General features: G+C 44.4%; 2 protein-coding genes across 4 annotated transcripts in view; one reads left to right on the top strand and one right to left on the bottom strand.

Moving 5' to 3' along the window:
* cdh23 (cadherin-related 23) overlaps positions 1-27,776 on the bottom strand; it is a 330,925-nt gene that overhangs the window by 39,702 nt on the left and 263,447 nt on the right. Inside the window, exons 28-37 of the mRNA XM_056291725.1 lie at positions 23,486-23,546; positions 22,985-23,133; positions 22,650-22,785; positions 20,701-21,089; positions 20,152-20,253; positions 19,965-19,967; positions 19,630-19,779; positions 18,812-18,940; positions 18,328-18,456; positions 17,975-18,202 (exon numbers count right to left, since the gene is read on the bottom strand). Of these exons, the coding sequence (XP_056147700.1) occupies positions 17,975-18,202; positions 18,328-18,456; positions 18,812-18,940; positions 19,630-19,779; positions 19,965-19,967; positions 20,152-20,253; positions 20,701-21,089; positions 22,650-22,785; positions 22,985-23,133; positions 23,486-23,546 (1,476 nt within the window). The remainder of the gene's footprint in view (positions 1-17,974; positions 18,203-18,327; positions 18,457-18,811; positions 18,941-19,629; positions 19,780-19,964; positions 19,968-20,151; positions 20,254-20,700; positions 21,090-22,649; positions 22,786-22,984; positions 23,134-23,485; positions 23,547-27,776) is intronic.
* On the top strand, positions 316-27,776 carry vsir (V-set immunoregulatory receptor). 3 transcript variants are annotated; one of them, XM_056291727.1, is made up of 4 exons: positions 316-505; positions 725-752; positions 1,169-1,344; positions 27,621-27,776. In XM_056291727.1, exons 1-4 carry the CDS (start codon positions 433-435, stop codon positions 27,644-27,646), a joined length of 303 nt encoding a protein of 100 aa, XP_056147702.1. In that variant the 5' UTR covers positions 316-432; the 3' UTR covers positions 27,647-27,776. The 3 variants fall into 3 exon arrangements, with proteins under 3 accessions (XP_056147702.1, XP_056147704.1, XP_056147701.1); XM_056291729.1 differs by lacking the exon at positions 27,621-27,776 and adding an exon at positions 20,233-20,389; XM_056291726.1 differs by lacking the exon at positions 27,621-27,776 and adding an exon at positions 11,588-13,192.

The raw sequence follows: 27,776 nt of genomic DNA, 5'->3' as shown, positions 1-27,776 counted from the left end.
CACCTTAAAATATTTATGTAGGCTTGCGACGATGCCAATTCATCCTTGTTGATTGTTGACAGTGACTAAGCTAAAACACTTGACTGTATGAAGTTGAAATATCATGTCCATTCCAATCAAGTTCAGTATGTTCTGCAGTAAGTTGAGTGCTGCACTTGTTTGGCAGGAACCCAAATACTCTGTACTTTATTGTTTTCGAGACTTAACCTAAACCTATGTGTCTGGATCTCTTTCCAGGGAGTAATGGATCTCAAGTCTGCACAGTCGGGGACCCCAAGCTACCTGAAGGTATGTCACATGTATACTGAGTCAGACCTTAGTGACACATGTCCAACAGATTGACAGACTGCTTATTAGGCAAATGTAACTCATGATCTTTCACTTGCATCTCCAGGTTCTGTGTCAGCGGTGCTGGCTACAGTAGCCTGCATCATGGCTTTCCTTTCTCTGTTTCTTATACTGGTGCTGGTGTACAAACAGAGACAAAACACGCAGTCTAGCAGACGTGAGTATTACATAGACAATGCTTGTGACCGCGCGCGCGCACGCACACACACACACGCACACACACACACACACACACACACCTCCAAACCCAAGCAGAAATAAGATGCACCACATAGAAATCTCCCAGGGAGATTAAGGGAAATGCATTCACACTCTCCGTGAGTTACTCTGTCAGAGATCTCTCACAATATCCTGTTTCCTTTTTCCTCCTTCCCAGGTGCACATGAGCTGGTGAGAATGGATAGGTAAGTTTTCCCACAGTCTGGCTGGCAGCTGGCCTTGCAGACCCACTACAGTAACACAGCTAATGGAATTTTTTTTTGCTAATCATTAGTATCGGTGTAATTAACTTACATCTGATTTACAGCTTGTAGTTTCCCCCAAGTGATCTGAATGGCCACATTTCTTGTTAAGCTGATGGTCCCCTTATGATATTAGTTAATGATACTAGTAATCATAATGACGATACTAGTAATCACAATGAGGATACTAGTAATCATAATGAGACTATCGGTACACACATCTCAGCTATAACACATATTGTCTGAAGTTGTGAACATTTAGATATCAATAGACATTCTGGTTTTTAGTGTATTGAGTCACAACACTGAAAAGTCTCATCAGTATGCACCTCTTTCCATTTGTGTGTGTGTGTGTTCAGTGAGGCTCAGGGCCATGAGAACCCTGTGTTCCTGGGAGGTTCCCCACAGACCAAGACCCGCACTGTGTCTCAGATCATGGCCAGGCAGTCCTCGGAGACAGGACATCACTTGCTGTCTGATCCAGGAACACCTGTTTCTCCCGTCGGACTTGGGGACGTCTTCTTTCCAGTACAGGGTAATAGAAGCGCATGCATATGGCCACAAACGCACACTAACATTCATATCTAGCCAAAGATCACTGACAGATATGTCTGCAGATGTCATACTAATCGAAATCTTGTTAAAAATCTACTCTTGTGGCTGCCTCAAATCTCACCAGCCACATCTGGTTATGAAGTCTATATGCACAGCATTTCATTCAGTCTGCCATCCTGAAAACTTGGTTTCAAATATTAGAATGTTCTAGTGATTTTTTTTTAAAGATGTGCGACAAATATTAATCAGAGCTAGAATAAAACAAAACGGCATCAGTTTTAATTAAACACACTCTAATGTTAAATTAGGTGATACCAAAACACTTGGTTACTCTGGTAACTGCAAACTGCATGGTGGCATTCATCTTTTTATAACTAATTTTAATAACTTTGTGCTTGTAATTGTTTGTGTTATATGTTTGCACATTTACTGCTGACCTTCTGTGTATCCCAAAGGTACAAATACCGATAACTGTCACATGGATCGCTGTAAAGGTGGAGCTTATATAAGCGTCTCCCTAATTCTGACTGGTACATTAAACGACGTGAAATTACCTGACGTTAGCACCCTCCAACACAGTCCTGCCCAACTAGGGTTGGGCATCGTTTGGATTTTAACGATTCTGATTCCGATTCCGATTCTGTTTTTCAATTCCGGTTCTTTGAGAGGCAGGGTCAAAACAGGTCACATGTTTATTTCACAGAAGAAAAATGTATTTAACATTTTTTTATACAAGCCATTCTGCTTTAAGAACGGATCATTCATGTGAATGTCTCATTCTTACATTTACATTTACAAGAACTGTCTTCATACATGAAGACGATGAAATAAAGACACTGTCACAACCTGGTCCGGACTACCAGGTATTAAACTCCTTAAATTAGAAACAGTTCTTGTTTAGAAAAATGAGCGTACCTGCCTTTTCAGGCTGTATACGTGAGCATTCAGCACAGAAAAAAAAACGCATTTCAGTATTTGCATACAGTTTATGGGAATTTGCTGATGTATGAGTTGTTTGCTGTCTCGCTGTTGCGAAGAAGACAAACATTATTAATTTTTGCTTACCCAATTGCGACGAGGTGCTGCTTGCTGTTTGCTCAGGGTTGGCTGAAGAGGACGCCGAGGCAGGAGATGGAGACCGGCGCAACGTGTCAAACACGGTACACTGGTTAATTTGTACACCGTGTAGGCGAAGATATTTGGCCATATTTGTTGTGCACCCTCCCTTGCACGAAATCATTTTGCCACAGGCGTTGCACTGTGCCAACCCGTCATTTTTCAAGGCAAAACGAAGGCATACTTTCGACCGCCGCTTGTTCTGGTCCATGATGGCACACATTTAACTTGCAGAGGTGGAAACTACAGAAGCTGCATGCAGCCAGCATGGAAACTGAAACAAACTTTACCGTGAGTGAAATTGATTTAGGAACTGATAGGCAGAATCGAAATTTCAATTTCTTAACGATTCCTCTGGAATCAGAATTTTGGATGCCTAACCCTATGCCCAACTCAAACCAGTGAGAGGACAACAGAGGAAACACATACACTATACACTCACTGGCCACTTTATTAGGTACATGTTGCTAGTACCGGGTTGGACCCCCTTTTGCCTTCAGAACTGCCTTAATCCTTCGTGGCATAGATTCAACAAGGTACTGGAAACATTCCTCAGAGAGTTTGGTCCATATTGACATGATAGCATCACGCAGTTGCTGCAGATTTGTCGGCTGCACATCCATGATGCGAATCTCCCGGTCCACCACATCCCAAAGGTGCTCTATTGGATCGAGATCTGGTGACTGTGGAGGCCATTTGAGTACAGTGAACTCATTGTCATGTTCAAGAAACCAGTCTGAGATGATTCGAGCTTTATGAGATGGCGCGTTATCCTGCTGGAAGTAGCCATCAGAAGATGGGAACACTGTGGTCATAAAGGGATGGACATGGTCAGCAACAATACTCAGGTAGGCTGTGGCGTTGACACGATGCTCAATTGGTACTAAGGGGCCCAAAGTGTGCCAAGACAATATCCCCCACACCATTACACCACCACCAGCAGCCTGAACCGTTGATACAAGGCAGGATGGATCCATGCTTTCATGTTGTTGACGCCAAATTCTGACCCTACCATCCGAATGTCGCAGCAGAAATCGAGACTCATCAGACCAGGCAACGTTTTTCCAATCTTCTATTGTCCAATTTTGGTGAGCCTGTGCGAATTGTAGCCTCAGTTTCCTGTTCTTAGCTGACAGGAGTGGCACCCGGTGTGGTCTTCTGCTGCTGTAGCCCATCTGCCTCAAGGTTCGACGTGTTGTGCGTTCAGGGATGCTCTTCTGCATACCTCGGTTGTAATGAGTGGTTATTTGAGTTACTGTTGCCTTTCTATCAGCTCGAACCAGTCTGGCCATTCTCCTCTGACCTCTGGCATCAACAAGGCATTTTCGCCCACAGAACTGCCGCTCACTGGATATTTTCTCTTTTTCGGACCATTCTCTGTAAACCCTAGAGATGGTTGTGCGTGAAAATCCCAGCAGATCAGCAGTTTCTGAAATACTCAGACCAGCCCGTCTGGCACCAACAACCATGCCACGTTCAAAGTCACTTAAATCACCTTTCTTCCCCATTCTGATGCTCGGTTTGAACTGCAGCAGATCATCTTGACCATGTCTACATGCCTAAATGCATTGAGTTGCTGCCATGTGATTGGCTGATTAGAAATTTGCGTTAACGAGCAGTTGGACAGGTGTACCTAATAAAGTGGCTGGTGAGTGTATGTACAAAAGTATTGGGACACCTGGCCATTACACCTACAAGAGCTTTTATGACATCCCATTCTAAATCCATAGGCATTAATTCAATTCAATTCAATTTAAAACTTTATTGCAGACTCAGGGTCCATAACAGACAAAGACAAATAGGTAAAAGACAAACCCTAGACAATACACAGAGTAAACACAATAAAATAACATAAATGGAACAAGTCAGTGTGTTAAAAGAATGCAGCTATACCAGTGGTCCCACTGCCGGGATTGGTAGCATGTGGCACTGAATCTTACATTAGTTAAACTCTTGAAGATCATTTTATCAGAGTCATTGAGCCAGCAAATAAATTTATACATGAGATTTCTTAGAAGAGCCTGAAAGGTACTGACTCCTGCAGCCACAAACATTTCACTTGCACTACGCCGTCTAGGTCTTTTTAGTAGTATTCTCATAGCATCATTATAAGCCACTCGAAGCCTCTGTAAGCTTGCTTTTTTATAGTTTGACCACAGGTGTGCAGTATAGAGTGTTGTACAATATGCTCTGAACAGAGACATCTTCACACTAACTGAACACATACCAAACTTGCATGACAGAGTGTTTGCTTGTGCATACATCACGTGGCATTGCCTATAAATATCATCATCATCTGTCATTTGTTCAGTAATATAGTGCCCAAGATATTTCACCTTATTACATACCACAAGATTATTATCAGACAATTTAAAATCAGGAAATTTTAGTTGATTGACCTCTTTGATTCTGCAGATCATGACAACACTCTTACTACTAGCATTGTATTTGATATCATGCTCCACACCATACACAGAACATATATCAAGGAGCTGCTGGAGACCAGCGCTACAGGGACTAAGAATGACAAGGTCATCTGCATACATAATATGGTTCACCAACGTATTACCAGTCATGCACCCAGTGTTACAGGCTTTCAGCTGCTTGGACAAATCATCAAAATTAATATGGAGTTGGTCCCCCCTTTGCAGCTATAACAGCTTCCACGCTTCTGGGAAAGCTTTCCACAAGATTTTGGAGAGTGTATGTGGTTATTTTTGCCCATTCAGCTAGAAGAGCATTTGTGAGGTCAAGCACTGCTGTTGGATGAGAACACCTGCCTCGCAATCTCCGTTCTAGTTCATCCCAAAGGTGTTTGATGGGGTTGAGGTCGGGGCTCTGTGTGGGTCAGTCAAGTTCTTCCACACCAAGTTCACCCAACCATGTCTTAATGGACTTTGCTTTGTGCACTGGGGCACAGTCATGCTGGAACAACAGAAAAGGGCCCTCCCCAAACTGTCCCCACCAAGTTGGAAGCATAGAATTGTCCAAAATGTCTTGGTATGCTGAAGCATTAAGATTTCCCTTCACTGGAACTAAGGGGCCTAGCCCAACCCCTGAAAAACAACCCCATACCATTATCCCTCCTCCACCAAACTTTACAGTTGGCACAATGCAGTCAGGCAGGTAACATTCTCCTGGCATCCGCCAAACCCAGACTCATCCATCAGACTGCCAGACAGAGAAGCGTGACTGTGGAGTGACGAATCATACTCCTGTGGAGTGATGAATCACGTTTCCACTGCTCCAGAGTCCTGTGGCAGCATGCTTTACACCACTCCATCCGATGCTTGGCATTGTGCTTGGTGACGGAAGGCTTGCATGCAGCTGCTTGGCCATGCAAACCCATTCCATGAAGCTCCTGGCGCTCAATTTTTGTGCTGATGTTAATGCCAGAGGAAGTTTGGAACTCTGCAGTTATTGAGTCAACAGAGCATTGGTGACTTTTATGCCTATGCGCCTCAGCACTCGTTGACCCCGCTGTGTGACTTTACGTGGTCTGCCACTTTGTGGCTGAGTTGCTGTTGTTCCTAAACGCTTCCACTTTTCAATAATACCACTTACAGTTGACCATGGAATATCTAGCAGGAAGAAATTTCACAAACTGACTTATTGCAAAGGTGGCATCCTATGACAGTACTACGCTTGAATTCACTGAGCTCTTCAGAATGACCCATTCTTTCACAAATGTTTGTTTGAGGTTTGTTCTGCTTTTTAATAAGCTCCGCTAGCATATAACTTGCCTCCATTGCCTTATCAGACACTTTCACACAGTCCATCATTCGGTCTTTGCTGCTTCTGGTTAAGATCCCGCACTCTTTTGAAGTACGCCAAGTCTCTCTCAATGTGGAAGGGATGTTTGGTTTCCAAGTGCCTCCTCGACTTGCTTGGCACCATGTTAGCATTAGCCAACTTCTCCCGACAGGTCATGCTCTCCCGACAGAAGACGCAGTTGGGCTGAGGGCTGTTGACATCCTCGGTCCAGCTGAAGCAATAACACAGATAGCTTTTGTGATACTGTCTATTGAACGTTTTTTCCTCTTTTCTGTAGGTGGTGCATGGTCTGCACTGGCAATCCATTTTACCCCTTACGGATTTCTCATGTTGTTATCCTCCTTCACACTGACTGTCAATCAGGACCTTTGACCTGTCACGCTCTAATAATTCCCACATCTACTGCATGAATGGCTAAAACTGGGGTTCCCTTTGACAGAAGGTTTTTAAAGAAATTATTTTTTTAGGCGGATAATTTGTCTCTGTATTGGGAAATGAGTGTGTACTGACAGAAAATTAAAAATTCATTAATAACTTTTTAGTTGTATATTGCGATAATAATGTATAGTTTCACAAAATCCCACGGCACACCTGGACTTGCCTCATGGCACACCATTTGGGAACCTAGGCAATTCAGAGCTCACGGTTCAAAACTCACCATTTCCCACTGGCAGTTTATGATGTGGGCTGATGGTTACGTAGCTTTGGGTAGCAAGAGAGATCCAGCTGTCTGTGGTTATCATGACTCTGAGGCAAGGGAGAAAAAAAAGTATGTTGATCCATTTTCGAAGTCTGATCTAAATTGTTTTCTCTACTGTGTTTAGGGATGCCCCCCGAAACCCGGTTCTAAACGGGAACCGGTTCTAAATTAGTAAAAACCGGAGCATTTTTAAGATCCGACGTTTTCGGTTCTGCTATCGGTAGTCGGTAGGTACTCGAGAAATCATGGAGTGAGATTTATATTGTGGCAATTGTGTTTTTCGAGGAATTTAAACGTCGCGAACATAATCTTGTTTGCCGTTTTCTCCATCTCTCTGTCTCGCTCTCTTACTGCGCGAGGGGCGGGGCTGTGCTCCACACACTCGCTCACACACGCACAGACAGCTCTGCTCAAGTGCTCATCATGGCGGAGAGAACTAAACGTTCAAAAGTTTGGGTATATTTTTCAAAAGTCGATGACAACAACGCTCGTTGCCACAAGTGCAACAAATCATTTGCCAGTAAGGGTGGCAATACAAGCAATCTGTCGAAACATGGTATTAATCTGCAGAAATGCGGCATTTTCGACTGCTTTGCTCGTAGTGTTCCATCCACGTCCACTGCAGGTAAGCCGTATGAGCCATAGATATGGAGCTAGCTAGGCTAATAACGAATTATTACGAATAGGCCAATAAATAAAATATAATTGCTTAGCTAATTGTTTAGCTACAAATATATAAGCCATAGATACGGAGTTAGCTAGGCTAATAGCCGGGGACACTATAAGTCAGGAGAGATCACAACTCCTGCCGGAGAAGGCAGATATGTTGATTTTTCTGCAGAAGAACTGTTAGGATAATGTTCTAGGTTCTTGTTTGTTTGAACTTCCGTTAGCCTTTTGCTGTAAAAATTTATCTTTAATATATATTTATTTTTTTCTTTATCTTTATCTACTTTTATTTTTTATCTTATTTGTTGTTGTTGAATGTTGATTATAAAGTCTATAATTCAGATGCATTTAAAACATTGCTACTACTGTTGCTGCTGAATAAATAATATTTGTTTATATTTATATAAAGATATATAATAGAATAATAAAGCAATGCCGATTCTGTTCTTGTCTTTTTTTTCTTGCATAATAATCAAAAAGAACCGATAAGAGTATCGATAAAGTACCGAACCGATAAGCAGTACCGATAAGAGTAGTAGTATCGATAAAATCCTAACGATACCCATCCCTAACTGTGTTATGACTTAAGAACAAGTGAAAAGGTTTTGTCAGGGCAAATCTAAGTTCCTTTTGTTTTTTTTTCCATCTGCTATACTGACGTAAGCTGTTAGCCCGCAAGCTAGTGAGTGAAAAATATTGCTCATGGCTAGCAGGGGTGAGCAATCTTATCCAGAAAGAGCCAGTGTGGGTGAAGGTTTTTGTGCCAACCAAGCAGTTACACACCTGTGTCTCCTAATCAAGTTCCTCAGCAAAGATGCTACTGGTTGATTAGTGGGATCAGCTGTGTAATTGCTTGGTTGGAACAAAAACCCTCACCCACACTGGCCCTTTCTGGATAAGATTGCCCACCCCTGAGTGGACTGCATTTCACTTGCTAGCTAGTGGGCTAATGGCTAACGTCCGGATAACTAACGCTAACGGCAGATTAGCGCCAATTAAAATACATTTCTAGCTAAAAGAAAGACATGACAGTAATGTTACACAATTTGTGAACACACAATATATGTAAACAAATAAATAGATTGCATTTATATAGCGCTTTTCTAGCTGCAACAGCCGCTCAAAGCGCTTTATGTAGTATGTAACTTGGGTTTAGAGTGCATGGAGAAATCAAAATTCACCTGGAAGAAAACATGAATGCTTTCAGTCCTATTTAGGACATGGGATAGTGGTGTACTTAAGCTTTTTGTGGCTTAAATGAGTAGTACAACAACAAACACTTGTCAAGATAATCCTGGCAAAAAATTTTTTCCAACTGTTTCACAGATGGAAAAAAAATTAAGGAATGTAGAAAAATTACCCTGGCAAAACCCCTTTTTCCACCTCTCATAAACGCAGGAGCAAAAACAATTAACTTAGAAAATGGATCGCCAGATTTTTTCTCTCTTGCCTCTCAGGGCTTCCGTATCTTCTTTAACTTTACCTTCACATCCTCATACTTGGACGGAATATGATATTTGGGCTCCAGCGTGTTGACAAGGTTTCGAAATCCTTCATCCTCAACTACTGAAAACGGTCTCGTGTCTTTAGTGATAAAATGCAGATGCTTTGCATTATCTCTTTCGCCTTTTGACTTGATGCCAGAAGCGGTGCAGCAAATGACTTTTTAAGCGTTGTTTGGCCTTTTGCTAATTTATCAGGTGGCGATTGTAGCTTGTCCCTATGATGCCTTTGTAGATGGTGGAGCATGTTAGTGGTGTTAGCCGTCGTGTAAGCCAATGTGCACTGGCAAATAGTATTTGATTGGTCCGCAATCTTGTCCCCATTTTCTTTCCTTTGTGCCGGAAAACTAAAATTATGACATACAGCTGACTTAAAGTTTGACGGAGCAAAAGATCGGCTGATAAAAGCTGAACTAGGGGACTCTTAAATAGAGGAAAAAAGAAAAACTGAATTGTACCTTTAATACTTGAGTTGACATGACGTCGGTGTATGTGTGTTTATTAATTGATTGTAAAGCACTTTGAGTGGCTGTTGCAGCTAGAAAAGCTCTATATAAAATGCAACTTGAATGATTGATTGATCTTCTATTTTCACCTCCTCCATTTTCTTGCCAATATTCAATTACTACGGCCAGTGAGTGTCAGGGTCAACAACAGATCAGTCAAGCAAAAATGAGATTATTACTACAGCGCCATCTTGTGTTAATGTCAATAAATAATACAATCTCTGGGAGTCACAATTTAATTGACTTGATATCGTGATTAATCTTTCAGCTTCGCAATGGATATTATTATATTTTTGAATTGCAAAATATCCTGCCATGGTTAACGCACCAAGTCTATAGTATGTTCCCGCGGAACCCTATGGCTCATCATCAGCTGACAAGGGAAGAAGGTTACAGGAGCTGCTAATGCAAATGACAAATTGTCAATACTTCAGCTGAATTGTTGAGTCACAGCAAGGGGTTAATCACATTTTATCAACCACATTTTGTGTGCGTACATAAAAAGATGCCTCACATTTCCGCTTGCACCAATCTATGTAGATAATGACAGACTGCTCGCAATGATTTTGCGCAAGGCCCTAGTTTTGGAAATGCACATTTCAGCACACACACTTAGAAAGGTTAAAACCCTGTTGCAATCGGAAAAAAAACCCCCACATTTTTGCACGCCTCTTACCAAAAATCACAAAACACCCTGCATCTGGTGGAAATGTTGGCTGGAACATGACCATATGTATGCTTTCTCAAACGTGCACTCACATGCACCATGGCTGGATCTTTGACAGGAAAGTCGTACGTGTGGAGTCTTAATTTCCTTCAATACAGAACTGAAACCACCTGCTTTCACCCATACCTCCACCCCCTCTCATCTCCCTATGAAATCATTCTCCACTCTCCAGCACTCTCACTTAACTCTAATGGCTCCTTCAGCTACTTTTCCAGACTGAACTGATGCTGCAACATTAGTTATGGTGGGGTGAGTTCAGTCCTGAGTGTTTTCCTACCAAATTCCTGGGGCACCTGTGCAGACATTCCACACATTCTGAGGTGGATTGCCCCATTTCCTGGTCAGCTCAGTATATATGGGGAAATATAGGAACAGGACCCAGCGTCGAGAAATTCCACCCAAAATCACAATATATACATATGATTCCCTGTATTTTTGACTGTTTATATCCACAAATCTTGAACAAACGAGCAGCATATGAACACAGGTGTAGTGACACAAATTTGAAAAAGAAAGGTTTCCATACAAAATAAGGGAACAAAGAAACGGGTTGAGGGGGACACTTTACGCCTCCAAAATACTCAACAAGTGTATGGGTTTATCAGGTATGGGATGAGTATAAACCAAGTATAGTCATATTACAGCCACATTTATTTGGATTCCTGCTTTGAGAAAGCTGTTTTGAGGCCAGATGTATTGATAAAAAGATCAGAGATGATACAGTCATCCAAGTGCAGAAATTTAGTTTCGAGGTGCATTTTCGCTGTCACAACCCTTTTAGTTCAAAAATGAAAAAAATCTGAAGCAGAGCGCACGGCTCACTTCAGCTTTCCTTTTTGAGAATGGCGCTTTGCTGATGTGCAACTGAGCAGCGTTTAACCAGCAACAGTTCCCTTTTGCTTTTAACACGTCGCAATTCTGGTCAAAACGTTGTCACTTGTTCTGCTTTCTGGTCAGTTTCTTGGTGCGCCATATCTTAGTAAGCAGTTTTTATTTAAGCATGTTAGTATGTGTTTATGGGTGTTGATAAATGTGTTTTGTGAGTTGCAATCTATTTTCTAACATTTATTGGTGTTTCAAGTTAAAACAGGAAGTACTATGTTTACCGTTCAAATACCCTCACAAGTAACTTTCCATAACCTTTTGCAAGTTGATGCATTTGAGCATTAGTTAATCTTGATCCAATATTCTTCTGATACTCTCAAGTGACTGCTGCCTTTCTTTTCCAGATCCCATCCCTGAGTCGCCAGACTTCTTACAAGTTTAGAGAGGGAAGGATCTCCTTCATCTTTCACTACCCTTGACCTGGAAACCATCCGGTGGTTTTCTCCTTTATCTCTCTTTCATCAGAGCTATGGCGCCCTTATGGCCCGTCTCTCAACTCTGCTGGTAGAGCTCTTTGTGCACTGTCTGGACCTCAGGAGCGAAAGAACTGTTTTTTTTTTTTTTTTTTCCTCAGTCCAAAAGTAATTCCACCTGCAACAACAGCTGGAGGGCACTGGAGGAACCTTTGCTTCTGAGCACTTGTGTTGTGGCAGGGGGCGGGAAATGTGTGTGACGCACCGTCTGACTACTGATGACGGCTCCTGCAACAACAGGTGCCCTGGTCTCTGGGTGTGATGGGGCCCCCCGCTGCTTGGGATGTCACTAGTGTTAGGAGGGTGGGGGTCCGTCTGTCTGTGTGCACACGGCTGTGCATGTTTTGGGGGGGGGGCATGAAGCAGCTCCTGGAACCAGTCAATGTCATCCATTACAATTTCTGTCCTTGTATTAAAGGGATTTGGCTATTGGATTCCAGAACATTCTCCTTGTTAATCAAGCCTCGGTGTATTTGGGCAAATTGACCCAAAGCACCTGTTTGCAAATGGCATTATCCTGATCCACTATATAATTTCCCAGGGCTTCAGTTTCCTTATTCCCCCCCTGTCTTTGCTACCTCAGTTACTGTTAGCTCTGTTAAAGTAACCCCCGCTCCCCACCGTACATACCCGTACAGGCTAAACCCAGCACTTAAAAATGGCAGTGATTACATTCATACAATGCTGAAAGTACTAACAGGTGTTAAATAAATAAGTACATTTTACAAGTTCACGCATGGTGCTTGAGAATAGAAGTGCATAGTCCAGTCTTTAGAGTAGAATTATAGATAATCTGTAATATAACGCTTCATCACTGCCACAAAGTCCAATTTTGCTTTGGATATGTTTTCGTTTTTCTAATGGAATTTTCTTTTTCCTTTCAGACATTCTCTGGTTTGTACACAAGTTTGAAGTAAGACGTTATATCTGGTGTTATGATATTGAGCAAATGTAACTTTGACAGGTATACAGCATCTCCTGTAGTGGTTTACATCCCATTTTACACGCTAAGGTGGGATGTAAATTCTGCAATGCAAGAGATTTCCTCCGCAGACAGGGAAACGGGTTTGAAATGTTTTTGGCCGGAGACAGCTACATCAACGAGGGCCACAAAACAAGACAGGCAGAGTGTTCCCCAAGTCACCATCATTTATACCGTGTGTGATCGTGTGAAACGACTGTTGTTATTTTTATTATTGTTTGTTTTGATACCGAGTGAACTTTGTAGCAAATGTTGAAAGTAAATATCTCAGGACCTGCTTGTATGTCTGTTTTCTTTTGTCTTTTCGTGTGTGTGTGTGTGTGTATACAGTGTGTGTATACAGTGTGTGTGTACAGATGTTTTGTTCTGTTAAAAAGCTTTTCATTGACACAGCAACGCTGTGGAAGTGTTAGTCCTGTACAGTCTTTGAATATCTATGTGAAATAGTCCTTGTTCTGGTTTTAAATAATAAAGTGGAGCTCTTATATCTTCGAGCCATGTGTCTAGTCATCTAAATCACTGCTCTTATCCCCTGGCTGCTCTCCAAAGTTATCACTACACAAGGACATGCTGTTCTTGGTGCCTAGGGAGCCATTCTAGATGTAACAAGGTTGTTCCACTTGTGTGCCTGTACGACGGGGCACGCCGGAGGGAAGCTGGCATTGAGAACGGAAAATGATGAAACAATCTCGGGGATCCTGTTTTATGAGAAGAGACAGCGAGGCAGATTGGAGAAGGGGAGCTTGTGGAAGTGCCCGTGTCTTCTCTTAACGTCATTTCTGGAAACTTCTGATTTAATTGACATCTCGCGTCCATTTAGTTGATCTCAGTTGACACGGGATGCACCAGTCATTGCAGACTTACACTACCGATGCTTCATCCGATTATGTAAACGCAGGTAAAAACGCGACCGCAAGAACAGCTGGCAGTGACACCAGTACAACAAACGTGCACCCACTCACTAAGTTGCATGCTCTCCGTTGCTCTCTGCAGTACTGCGAACACAACAGAGCTTTTTAAATACTACAGACATGTTTAAACAGGAAGCAATCGCACTTCTTCCCTTTTCTGCAAATGTGGCCCAGAGCTGTGGATTTCCTGTTTACCCAGCAGGGCACTTTCTGTTCGTATAAGCTAATCAACCCACAAAGATGAAAGTCAAAAGTTGGTGACATTGTGTTGACTTTACTGTGTGAGGCGGACTGAAAAGTCAATAGCCCAATTTAGAATATTAAAATACTCCACTTAGCGGATCATTACCATCGTTTTTCCTGACATAGCGCTTCTCTTTGTATGGAAATTGTGGCCAGGAAGTCGAAACCGTGTACTGATGATGACTTCGACAGGTCATTTCGGGGGCAAAAAAAAAAAAAAAAAATCGTCAAAAAGTAATTAAACTTGGATCTGATGGCGGAGACAGGAAATAAGGATTTGATATCACACACCTGTATCCAAGCCAGAACAAAAATAAGATACCATGTGTTTTTCTGCTGTTCACGCTGTGAGCAATTAAATCTGAACTATGTCAGATGTGCGAGGAAAAAAATGGGAGTCAGGTCGCCTCACAGTTGTGTTAATGTAGCCTTGGATATCTGATTTGTATCTTGTGTTCACTGGCTCATGCAAGTGCAGGGAATCGCTCCAATGAGTCTGGTATTGTAGTCGCCGTGCTTGCATGGCGAGGACTGACCAAAAGAGGGATCTGTAGTGAGCCGTGATGTGGGATAACCCCAGAGGACTGCTCTTGGCCTCACTTGAATCCTCTGCAGCCAAGCTCAAGCCACCATGAACTGTGTCAGCAGCAGTTAAGATGAGATTGATAACACTCTGTGGAGGACAGTGTGTCATACTACGCAGGAGAAAAAAGGAGATAAATGACGCCACATCATTTCTTAGGAATGTAGGTAAAGGTTATTCACAACATGAGTCTTTGGGAGCAGCAGCAGGGGGGAGGATTGTTCAATAGATGTACACGCAATCAAATCTGGGTGTTTCCCTGTGTAACACCACCAAAAACTTGAGCTGCCGGCCACCGAACATGCTAGAAGTGTGATCAGTTTGGGAAACAAACGTCAAACCTTGATTTCCCCAGTTCTCAGAAGGAAGTGCGGCTCCAAAGCACTTCATTGCAATACACGCCTTTTGTTGTAAATGTTGTGTCACTTGTGTGGGTCTAATTTGAAATCCTCCACTGACAATGAGAGATGTGTGCATTCACACGTCTCAAGTAGAATTAATACCAAACCACAAAACAAATCTCACTCTCAATAAGACATTAGAGTATTATTGACTCCTACAATACATGGTTTTTCTCCATTAATGAGTCCTTGTTTCATCCGTTTGAAATGCGGGGACAATGTGATGATGCTGTTTGACAGACGATCAATGCTACAGTAGAACAGTGATCCACTATAGGTGGATGCAGGAGGCAGAGAGAAGTAGACCTGTTGCAACTCATTTTCTCAGACTACAAACAAGGTGTAGCAGCCATTGTTGCTCATATTGACAATATCAATATTGAATGTCTGTCCTACAGTTGCATCACCACGTTGGCATCGCATTTCAGTCTTTTTTTCCTGGTGATGTTATCTGCAACATGTACATGTTTGTCAGTCAAACGGGTGTTCATGCAACCCGGTCTCCCTGTGCACCCAGCTCACATAAAACTAACTGGCACCATAACCATGGTTGGAGAGTACTTGGTTAAGATGCTGACGCCATGGTCCAGATGGACAGAACAATGGAGAAAAGTCACAGGTTTCTGCTTTAAGACAAAGGAGTGAGACAGAAAGTTTTGTTGAAATTACACTCCCTTTAAACACTACACTATTTACACTCACCGGCCACTTTATTAGGCACACCCGTCCAACTGCTCGTTAATGCAAATTTCTAATCAGCCAATCACATGGCAGCAACTCAATGCATTTAGGCATGTAGACATGGTCAAGACGATCTGCTGCAGTTCAAACCGAGCATCAGAATGGGGAAGAAAGGTGATTTAAGTGACTTTGAACGTGGCATGGTTGTTGGTGCCAGATGGGCTGGTCTGAGTATTTCAGAAACTGCTGATCTACTGGGATTTTCACGCACAACCATCTCTAGGGTTTACAGAGAATGGTCCGAAAAAGATAAAATATCCAGTGAGCGGCAGTTCTGTGGGCGAAAATGCCTTGTTGATGCCAGAGGTCAGAGGAGAATGGCCAGACTGGTTCGAGCTGATAGAAAGGCAACAGTAACTCAAATAACCACTCATTACAACCGAGGTATGCAGAAGAGCATCTCTGAACGCACAACACGTCGAACCTTGAGGCAGATGGGCTACAGCAGCAGAAGACCACACCGGGTGCCACTCCTGTCAGCTAAGAACAGGAAACTGAGGCTACAATTCGCACAGGCTCACCAAAATTGGACAATAGGAGATTGGAAAAACGTTGCCTGGTCTGATGAGTCTCGATTTCTGCTGCGACATTCGGATGGTAGGGTCAGAATTTGGCGTCAACAACATGAAAGCATGGATCCATCCTGCCTTGTATCAACGGTTCAGGCTGGTGGTGGTGGTGTAATGGTGTGGGGGATATTTTCTTGGCACACTTTGGGCCCCTTAGTACCAATTGAGCATCGTGTCAACGCCACAGCCTACCTGAGTATTGTTGCTGACCATGTCCATCCCTATATGACCAGTGTTCCCATCTTCTGATGGCTACTTCCAGCAGGATAACGCGCCGTCTCATAAAGCTCGAATCATCTCAGACTGGTTTCTTGAACATGACAATGAGTTCACTGTACTCAAATGGCCTCCACAGTCACCAGATCTCAATCCAATAGAGCACCTTTGGGATGTGGTGGACTGGGAGATTCGCATCATGGATGTGCAGCCGACAAATCTGCAGCAACTGCGCGATGCTATCATGTCAATATGGACCAAACTCTCTGAGGAATGTTTCCAGTACCTTGTTGAATCTATGCCACGAAGGATTAAGGCAGTTCTGAAGGCAAAAGGGGGTCCAACCCGGTACTAGCAACATGTACCTAATAAAGTGGCCAGTGAGTGTGTGTATATATATATACACACACACATATATATATGTATATATATAGTGTAGTGTTTAAAGGAGCTGCATTGCTTCACTAATTTTAAGTTATGACCTTACTAGAAACATCCATCCATTCTCCAAACCGCTTATCCTGCTCTCAGGGTCGTGGGGATGCTGGAGCCTATCCCTGCAGCCATTGGGCGGCAGGCGGGGCGACACCCTGGACAGGCCGCCAGACCATTACAGGGCCAACACACACACACACACACACACACACACACACACACACACACACACACACACACACACACACACACACACACACACAAACACACCCCTAGGGACAATTTAGTACAGCCTGGTTCACCTGACCTACATGTCTTTGGACTGTGGGAGAAAACTCACGAAGACACGGGGAGAACATACAAACTCCACACAGAGGATGACCTGGGATGACCCCCAAGGTTGGACTACCCCGGGGCTCGAACCCAGGACCTTCTTGCTGTGAGGCGACCATGCTAACCACTGTGCCACCTTACTAGAAAAAAACCCCCCCCAAAAAAACCTTGGTAACACTTTATAATAACTAAACATTATAAAGCATTTACAGTGTATTAGTTAATAGTTAATTCATGCTTTATAAAACACCGACAACACATTATTAAATCATTTCAAAGCTATTGAACACTATGGTAAGCATTGATAAACATTGAGACACACGGGAGGCAGGGAACAGAGAAACACGAGGGAAAACTGGAGTCACGGCTCCGGTGATGATTTAGTAATGTATTCATCTTTTATAAAACATGAATTAACTATTAACTATCCATCCATCCATCCATTATCCAAGCCACTTATCCTGCTCTCAGGGTCGCGGGGATGCTGCAGCCTATCCTAGCAGTCATTGGGCAGCAGGCGGGGAGACACCCTGGACAGGCCGCTAGTGCACCACAGGGCTCAGGCCATCACGGGGCTAACTATTAACTAATACATTGTAAATGCTATATGGTGTTTAGTTGTTAAGAGGTGTTACCAAAACCTTAAACCAAGTCAATTTTTCTTCTTACTTTTACTTTTAATTACCTCACATGAATGGCCATATCATTTTCTTAAAGAAAGCGTTTTTTTTTTCTCTCCAAGTATCAAGTCTTTCTCATGATATTGAGATTTTAAAATGACTGTAACATGAATATTGTTTTTGGGATATATAACGCCTCCCAGTCTGTGTTTGCCATATCTTACTGATAGTGGTGGTGTGCCATCATCTTCCACTGTGACGGTAAGCCTGTACTCCTGCTGGCGCTCGCGGTCCGGAGGTGCCGGCCGCGTCACCATCTCCCCCGTCATGCGGTCCATGCGGAAGGTCAGGTCCTGGTTGCCGGCAGTGATGTAATAGAACAGCATGGCATTGGGGCCGATGTCACGGTCTGTAGCCACCACACGCAGGACAGACGTACCTCCGCCAACGTTCTGGAATGTGCACACACACACACGCACGCAAAAACTCCATAAAGTCTCAAAAATATGGGCTGACGTCATGCATACCGCCATGAATAACAAGTATTTGCCTGTGTTTATACAAGTGTCTCTCTCACCTCGCTTACACTGACGTTGTAGCCCCTCTGGCTCTCGATGACTGGTATGTTATCATTGACGTCCAGGATGTTGATGGTGAGGGAATGGTCTGTGTATCTGGGAGGGGAGCCGTTGTCTATGGCCCGCACCTGTCGCAACAAAACACACACACCAACAGCAGGTACACTCATACATAAGCAAAGGTGCAGGTCAGGGTCAGAAGCCTTAGAATCACACAGACATTACAAAAAGATTGTGCAGTTCTCAAAAACATCTTCATCTCATGGGTTGGAAGCTACTGCTTGGCAAAGGAAACAAAGGGAAAGTTGCTGCCATGAAGTTCTACTTGTACTGTGGGCAGGATTCAGTGTATAGGTACCCTACCTAGAGATGCTCACACATACCAAAATGGCAAAAAAAGTTAAAGGAACATTTCAGAACATCGCTTCTTGTGTGTGCTGATATGTATTCTACTGTGTATTAGACTTTGTACTGTTGTGTGACCTTGAGCAGGTAGCGGTCCACAGACTCTCTGTCTAGAGGAGAGTTGACGTAGACCTCCCCATAGGTGTGGTTCACAGTTTTGACCTCAAAAACATCCTGCATGTTCCCTGCCACCAGAGTGAAATTGACCTAAAAAGAAAGTTAGGGAGAGACAATTAGAACAAGTAGGAGAGGGTGTCCGGGTGGCGTGGCAGTCTATTCCGTTGCCTACCAACACGGGGATCGCCGGTTCAAATCCCTGTGTTACCTCTGGCTTGGTCGGGTGTCCCTACAGACACAATTGGCCGTGTCTGGAGTGGGGACCCGGATGTGGGTATGTGTCCTGGTCGCTGCACTAGCGCCCCCTCTGGTAAGTCGGGGCGCCTGTTCGGGGGGACTGGGGGGAATAGTGTGATCCTCCCACGCGCTACATCCCCCTGGTAAAACTCCTCACTGTCAGGTGAAAAGAAGCGGCTGGCGACTCCACATGTATCGGAGGAGGCATATGGTAGTCTGCAGCCCTGCCCGGATCGGCAGAGGGGGTGGAGCAGTGACCGGGACAGCTCGGAAGAGAGGGGTAATGGGCTGGATACAATTAGGGAGAAAAAGGGGGGAAAATCAAAAGAAGCAAAAAATAAGTAGGAGAGAGAGCGAAAGAAAAAGGAAAATGCAAAAGAAAAGACATTCCATGATCTGAACCCAAATCAACAAACTGCAGTGGAGTTCACCTGCACATAAACACATAAACCCACAAGGCCAACATTACAAGAAAGGTTACACAGCATAAGAATTCAGATTGTGTTATTTAGGATTCAGACAGTCTTATCCTCAGTCCTTACCAGCCCGTTCTTCCCAGCATCTCTGTCCCTCCCGAGCACCATGGCCACCTTCTGTCCTATGGGAGTGTCTTCTAGGATGTCCACAGATGAATCAGACGTGATGTCAAACTCTGGGCTGTTGTCATTCTCATCCAGTATGGCGATTGACACCTGTCGAGGTCAAAGACCAAACGAATGAGGTTCTGTTGAGGGCTTGCTCAACGAAACACTACTCACCTTTGAGATGAAAAAGGATCGCGTGACCTAAAAAATGCGGGACAACAACTTGACAGACAAGCATTTAAATGCATTCAAACTTGCAAAGTGCTCTAAATAGAACGGAGAGCAAATCTTACCTTCTGCATTTCCAAGGAGGGGTGCAATGAATGAGGAAAGAGCAGTGCCATTAGCTTTTCTAAAACAGAATGGACAAGACGTGCAACAGATGGAAAGAAGAGATCTAAAGCAATGAACGAAAATAAACAAATCCTAAACAGAACAAACACAACCCCCCCCCCCAAAAAAATCCTTGAGGCTTCGTACCACAGTGGAGTCCTTTTTAGGGCCGCCGTCATCAGCTACAACAGTCAAGGTGTAGAGATCCCCCTTTTCTCTGTCCAGCAGGCCCGTCACTGTGATACGGCCCTGAAGATGGATGAAGAGGGAGGATGAGGAGGGGAGACACAAATATCTGAGTGGAGCGATTCAGACATCGGTGATTTCCTCACGTATAAATGGACAGAGGGTAAGGAGTTTTACAGAAACAAGATTGTTGATTACCTTGTCGTTACAAAGAATAATAGCCGTTTGCTTGGGTGTGTCTGCTTTAGTGCCATGTGTGTATTTAGTTGACAATAGCAGCTAGCTTCACAACACGATGAAAGTAATTTTGCACTCTAAATAGAGCACATAAGTGACCACTGAGCTCATTTACACGACAGTAAGCTGATGAAAGACCTTATTTGGCAGAAGTGGGTGAGTCTTTCTCGAGTCTGTATAAATGCACGCAATGCATACTCTGTACATTCATTGCATGAATATGTAGTATGCAGTCGATATAGTATGCTTTAGTTGCCTGTTTAAGTCTCTCACCGTGATGCTGTCAATCTTGAAGAGGGCTAATGCGGCGGGCGAGGTGTCAGGGTCGAAGCGGTAAGTCAGCTGGTTCAGGTTGTCGGCTGACTGGGCCTGAACCTGCACCACCTCTGTTCCCGTGGCAATGTTCTCCCGTAGCGACGCCTCGTATCCGGCGGAGAAGAAGGCCACGGCCTCGTCCAGCTCATTGAGTAAGGTGACGTAGACGGTGCAGAAGCCCTGGTGGAAGGGAGGGGCCTGGTCGGTGGCCGACACGTTCATCAGGTAGGTCGTCTTAGTCTCATAGTCCAAGTAGTCCACTGTGGTCACCAGGCCCGTACTCACATCTACCTCGAACTTTCGGTCTGAGCCAGACTCCAGTGCATAAGCTACGGCACCACCGTCACCTGGGGGGAGAGGGGTGTGGTGAAGGGGTGTCAATGAACATGGATTCATAATGGTAATACATGTAAGAAAGCTAAGCTGCATAGGCAAGAGAGGTGAGTGTTGTTGGAAAAAGTATTTAGATAAACATCTCTCATCTCATCTCATCATCAACCACTTCTCCGGGGTCGGGTCGCGGTGGCAGCAAAACTAAGTAGGGCACTCCAGATGTCCCTCTCCCCAGCAATGCCCTCCAGCTCCTCCTGAGGGATCCCAAGGCGTACCCAGGCCAGATTGGACATGTAGTCCCTCCAGTGAGTTCTGGGTCTACCCCGGGGTCTCCTCCCAGTTGGATATGCTTAGAAAACCTCCAAAGGAAGGCGCCCTGGAGGCATCCTAATCAGATTCCCGAACCACATCAAGTGGCTCCTTTTGATGCGAAGGAGCAGCAGCTCTACTCTGAGCTCCCTCCGGATGTCTGGGCTCCTCACCCTATCTCTAAGGCTGAGCCCAGACACCCCATGGAGGAAACTCATCTCAGCCGCTTGTATCCGTGATCTCACCCTTTTGGTCACTACCCAAAGCTAATGACCATAGATGAGGGTTGGAAGGTTTATTTAGATAAACATATGGTCCGAATAATGTTTTTTTTAAACTATTGATTTCAGTAGCTTTGATCGTCACCTAGGTATGAGATCATGTAAACTGAAGGTTTACATGACAGGGTGCGGCTGAAATTGAACATTCAAAACAAGTTTAGAATCAGAAGGATCAGTTTTACAGAACAATGCATTTATTTAATGACCTCCGCCATTCAAATTAGAATCAAGTATTCTCCTAAGATCATGGAATAATAATAATATGGAACATTTTTCATTTTGTTTTAACTCTTGTTATGTTAAATGGCATATAGACTGCATTTATACAGCGCTTTTCTAGTCTATAAGTGCTTCACAGCGTACGCCTCACATTCACCCTTTCACACACACATTCATACACTGACGGCGGAGGCTGCCATGCAACGGGACAACCTGCTTATCAGGAGCAGTTAAGGGTTCAGTGTCTTGCTCAAGGACACTTCAACATGCTCTCCGCAGGAGCTGGTGATCAAACCAGTGACCTTCCAATTACTAGACGACCCGCTCTACCTCCTGAGCCATGCCGCCCTGATGTTAAGGCTCTAACTGCAACGTGCAGATTGTGGCGACAGACTATGCTATACGTTTAACATTTTCTTTTTTTTTTTGGTTCTTTTCCGCTGTTTTTAATATCTATTTACATTTTCATGTTACCTATTTTACATGGTCTAACTGTTATTTTCATTTTGATGCTTGTTTTTTAGTCTGAAAAGGTCACTTACATGTTGTTAACTGTAGTGTTTTCATCACTGTGCAGAAAGTTTATCACAGCAGCAGATAAGCCGCAAGCGTCTTCGCAGTGAATAGGGAAGTGAATAGAGGAAGTCTACGCCATGATGCAGAAGCATGGGGAGTATTTCCATACTTAGGTTATGAGACACTGACTGCTGCCGTCAATGCTAAGATTTGAAAACTTATTCCACACAAGATATCTTTCTCACGCACCAGTATCGGGGTCGGTGGCGCGCACCACAATGACAGAAGTGCCGATACCAGCCGTCTCCCTCAGGCCCAGCCTGTTGTACTGCTGCTGGGTAAACGCCGGTGCTTCGTCATTGGCATCCTCAACGTAGACAATGACCTGCATGGAGAGACGTTTCAACCTGAACATCTACCGTAGACATTTCTTGTGCTTTCTGTGACTGTAAAAACTCTCTAGGGCTCATTGCATCATCCTCGCTTTCCCTGTTAGACCCTGCTGCTTTCCTCCATCTCTCTTCTTCTTCCTCTCTCCTCACATTCTCTCCAGCTCCTCACCCTCCACCTTCTTCTCTCCTCACCCGCACTGAGCTCCTCATGCTGCCTTGGTCACTGTTGTAGGCCTCCACCTCCAGCACGTGGGAGCTGCTGGTCTCTCTGTCCAGAGCCCTGAGACCCCGTGTCACCTGCCCCGTCTGCTCATCAATGCTGAACAGATTCTTGCTGTTCCCTGCGCGCGCACGCACGCACGCACGCACACACGCACGCACGCACACACGCACACACACACACACACACACACACACACACACACACACACACACAAATATAGCGAGACAGGGAAAGGTCCATGCTCTACTGCTGAACTCTAAAGCCCCAAATTTTCACTACCGTATTGTTTATTGCATACATGTGTATTGCATAATTTGCTAAATACTTTTACCAAAAGATCACAAATTTCACAGTGCCACAGTTTGGGAATCAGGCCTTTAAATGACATTGTGTGTGTGTGTGTGTGTGTGTGTGTGTGTTTGGGAAGTGAAAAACATCAGGGAGGAAAAAGGAAGTGCAGTAGCTCTAACCTGAGAGGATCCTGTATAGAACCCTTCCATTCTCTCCCTGGTCTGCATCCGTGGCCTGCACCTGCATGGACAACAAAACAGAGAGACTCTATAGTCGCACACTAAATACAACATGTGGACACTAAACACAGGGAAATCCACAGCAGATACGCTCAAACCCGTTCATGCCTATTAGCACCAACAGCTAATTTGTTAGCATTACAATGAACAAGTTCACTTGGTAGTTTTCCGACCATTAAGTTATTGGTCCTTTCCCAAATAATGGTTTTCCCATGAAGAACAACAGTTAGACGGAAGTTAATATGGTTGACATCACAGGACGCAACAAACATTCAAACAAAGGGGTTTGTATTTTATCCAATGACCCTCTAAAATTACATTGTTTGACAGGAAATCAGCGTGTGAGGTCAGGTGTACCCTGCGGGTGTCCCTACTTAGATCCATCTCTCTATATCAGGAATCAGGAACACTTTATTTGAAATATTGTTTCCCCCAGCCCACAGCAGTGCAACACAAAGACAAAAACACATATCCAAAAACTAAAAGAACTTCAAGAACACACATACTAACACATGTATCCAAACTAAAAAAAAAAACAAAACAAAAAAAACAAACAAAAAAAACAAAAAAAAAACAAAAACAAAAAAAAACACTGTCCAAGGGAACGAACGCCAGCCAGGATGACTGTCAGAACTGCCGGTCTGCATGGGCTAGCAGTAAGCTTAGCCTGCCCCGCTTCCGTGTCCTGTCAGACCGCCCTCGGTGCTTCGCCCTCGGTGCTGTGGCCCACCGGACGCAGCAGACCAGGCTCCCCCAGCAGATCCAATGCCAGCTCTCCCAGCCAGACACCCTCGACACACCTCCTCGCACTCCACACGACGACACCAAAAACATCACAGTCAACGCCAGGCGAGGCCGCCGCCAGACCGCCCTTGGTGTTATCAGAACTGCTGGTTTGCATGGGCTAGCAGTTCATTTAGCCTGCCCTGCTTCTACGTCCTGTCAGACCGCCCTCGGTGTTACCTCCTTGGTCGCAGCTCCAGGCAGGGACGTGGTCTCTGGGCCCACAGGACGCAGCAGACCAAGCTCTCCTAGCTGATCCAGCGCCAGCTCTCCCAGCCATCAAACGAAGACAAAACTTAAATGCAGATGTGGACAAAGACACTGCATGGACGGTACTGAGTCTGGTATGGATGGTATATATTGCTATAGGCATGACATTACCAGTCCTATAGCATCATACTAAGCAGCTAAGATGATCATATGACAGACCTCTGAGCAGATTTTATTCTATTTTTTTGATGACAGGAACATGTATACAGACAGACATGTCAGCGTACTTCCTCATTCCTAACACTATTCCCCAGTGTTGCCACAGCAACCCCCACATGGCTTGGTAGCAACTCAGAATACGGCAGAAATACCCCCCCTCTCTATTTTTCCCTCCCTCTTTTTGTGACAGGCAGATGGCCAGAAATGACCAAAGACACAAACCTGGCACGGACAGCATGGCTCCACAGCATACATGGATAAATAGTGATGCATGCTAGGCTACTGGTGAATGAGCCGTGCAAAAAGACGGACCCCCGAATCCAGAAAGGAAGGGATGTTGGGACCAGAAGAGACTGAATTCAAGTTACACCCTGCTCCACTGTGGATATGTCAGACCTTTGGATGTGCTTACAAAGCACATATGCAGTCAAACACACATCTGCACACACACGAACACACACGTGCACACACACAAACACACACGTGCACACACGTACGTACGTACACACACACACACACACACACACACACTCTCTCTCTCTCTCCCTCTCGCGATGTGTCCTCTCCTTTGCTCTCTCTCTCGCTCACCCTGTGAAGAGGGGCCCAACTTCAGTCTCATTAGCTTTATAAAGAGATGTGAAGAGGAGAAGGAGAAAGAGGAGGAGAGAGGAGGAGGAGGAGGAGGAGGAGAAGGGAGAGAAACAGGGTGGGGGGTCAGATTGGTGAGTGATGAATAGGGTATTACACAGCGGACTGCACCACCACAGCCATAAAGTGGGGGGGGGGTGAACAAAGTTTATGGCTACATCGCTGAAGCAGGTGTTGTGGCTGTAAGCGCGTGGAGCGTTAGCGTTCAGAGAATATTCACCGAGCGCGTGTGTGTGTCTTCCAAAACACGCCATTGCGTCGGGCTCTGCATCGTTAAAACAATACTGAGATGTTTCGGTCACAGTGGGGGAAGAACCCTTTGTCCTCCGGTCCCCCTCTTTTTGCCAGGGCTTTCCCCTCACACTGTGTGAAAGCAGCCGTGGGAGGGGAGGGGAAGGGAGGGGAGGGGGGTAGAGAAGAGTTTGTGGAAACAAGTCCAACACAAAGCTACTGGAATTAAACAAGGTGCTGGGTTTTTTTTTTTAAAGGAAAAAAAAGTGCAAGTGTGAGTATTTATTTTCGTGTTTGGTTCGTTCCAAATTGCTAACATATCCATTTTAGGGGAAAAGGAGTTAATTTCAGAAAAGGCATAATCACATTCTCCGCAGCAGCAGTGCTTTTTCATGAAGGCGGACTAGTTTCAACCATGTCTACATAGGAAGGTGCGTTCTGTAGTCCACGGTTCTTATGAAACAGGGTGTTTTTCCTTCTTTATAGGTTAAACGTCACCTTTTGAAACAACGGAGCAAATGTACATTTCAACACGCGTGTTTCCTTGCAGTTGAGCAACAGCATGTAGAGAAAGGAAGTTTGCAGACAATACTGCACGTGTGAGTGTTTCTGTGCTGGATGTGCAGCGGGGTTAGCGGGATCATTACTTGTCCAGAGGAGGAGGACTGTCGATGAGGATGCCGGCCGCGCGGTCTAACGTGTATGAAATACGCATCTGTATTACCTTATTGGATTTTTGCTTACATAAAGTGCGGGTGATGAAATATAGGATGGATAAGAGGGGAAACATTGTAAATCAGAAAGTCAAGTGAGATGCAATAAAAAAGCAATAAAAATCTAATATGCGCGATACTGTTGAGAAATGATTTCAGAGCCAATAAAAGCAGAGTCAAGCAAACTATAAAATTTGAGCAGGACAAGAAAATGGGTCTTGTAAAGGAGTTTTGAGAAAAAAAATGAATTAGACTGTTTGAAAAGTAGCTGAGCTGTCAGGACTTGGGGAGCAACAAGGTCGCGGAAAGGTAGAGAGGGGTTCATCAGATCTAAGAACAGTGTGCCGACTCACAAATGTGTGTTGGAGTACAGTATGTAGGGGTGAGATGAGGAAAGTTTTTCTTTGAATAGCTAGTCTCGCAGGAATGCAGTGTGCATGTACGTGTGTGTGTGTGTGTGCATGCTAGGTAGCGCTGACTAATGAACCGACTCTCTAACGAGCCACCCTGCTCCAGTGGCCTTTTCACAGCCTTCCTGGCATTTGGTCTTAAAAATAATTTCACGTCCCAATGTGTTTCCCTTAAACCGATAAGGCATGCTTTGTCTCCGCTGAATTAAGGACGATGACATTTACAAATGTTACTATGCTGAGGAGCGGGGTCCTGAGAATGAGAAGGGGGATAATTGGGGATCGGGGTAAAGGAGCCGAGTGCCTTGCTTTTTACAAGGGGCATTTTAATAAAGCCAATTTGTATTACATTGAAGAAAGCCTGTCAAGCATTGACTGGTTTGTAGTCATTGATTTAATAGCTACATAATTGCCACAAATGCCAACCACTGCCCGCATCTGCATGAGCAAGCCTGAGTTAATGCCCGAGTGTGTGTGTGTGTGTGTGTGTGTGGGTGCGTGTGCACGTCATCTGTGAGTGCATGTGTACTTGCATGCACATGTTCCAAGCTCTTGAGTGTATAATCCAAATAAACTGAAAATAAACCCCCAAATATGCCTAACTCAGCTTGGTTAGGCTTGGATGGTGAGGCAAGGTATGGCATATCAAGGAAGCTTATCGCAGCACTCTGACAGAGACGGACCCCTCCCCCCCACACACACACACAAACACACACACGTGTTACTGTATATGCACACACACACATGCAATTTAACAAACAGAAACATACACTTAAGCAAAAGTGAATGAAGAGTGAGGAAATGTTGTCCCCGTCATACATTTACCACCTAACTTCATTATTGTGCTGTTTCTCCAACCAGGGCCGAGACAACATGAACACCAGTGATCCAGGATTCAGCGTCATCACCTTCACAGAACCTGTCACTCTGCCCGGTATTACTACAGCGCTCCACCTCCCCACGCCAAGGCCTTTTGACACCCACGATCCAGAAATCACCATTATGGTGGTACTGGGC

The sequence above is a fragment of the Lampris incognitus genome, chromosome 13, assembly GCF_029633865.1.
Source record: "Lampris incognitus isolate fLamInc1 chromosome 13, fLamInc1.hap2, whole genome shotgun sequence".
Lineage (NCBI taxonomy): Eukaryota > Metazoa > Chordata > Actinopteri > Lampriformes > Lampridae > Lampris > Lampris incognitus.
Note: the sequence above shows the minus strand (reverse complement) of the source record. Positions and strands in the feature narration are given on the sequence as shown.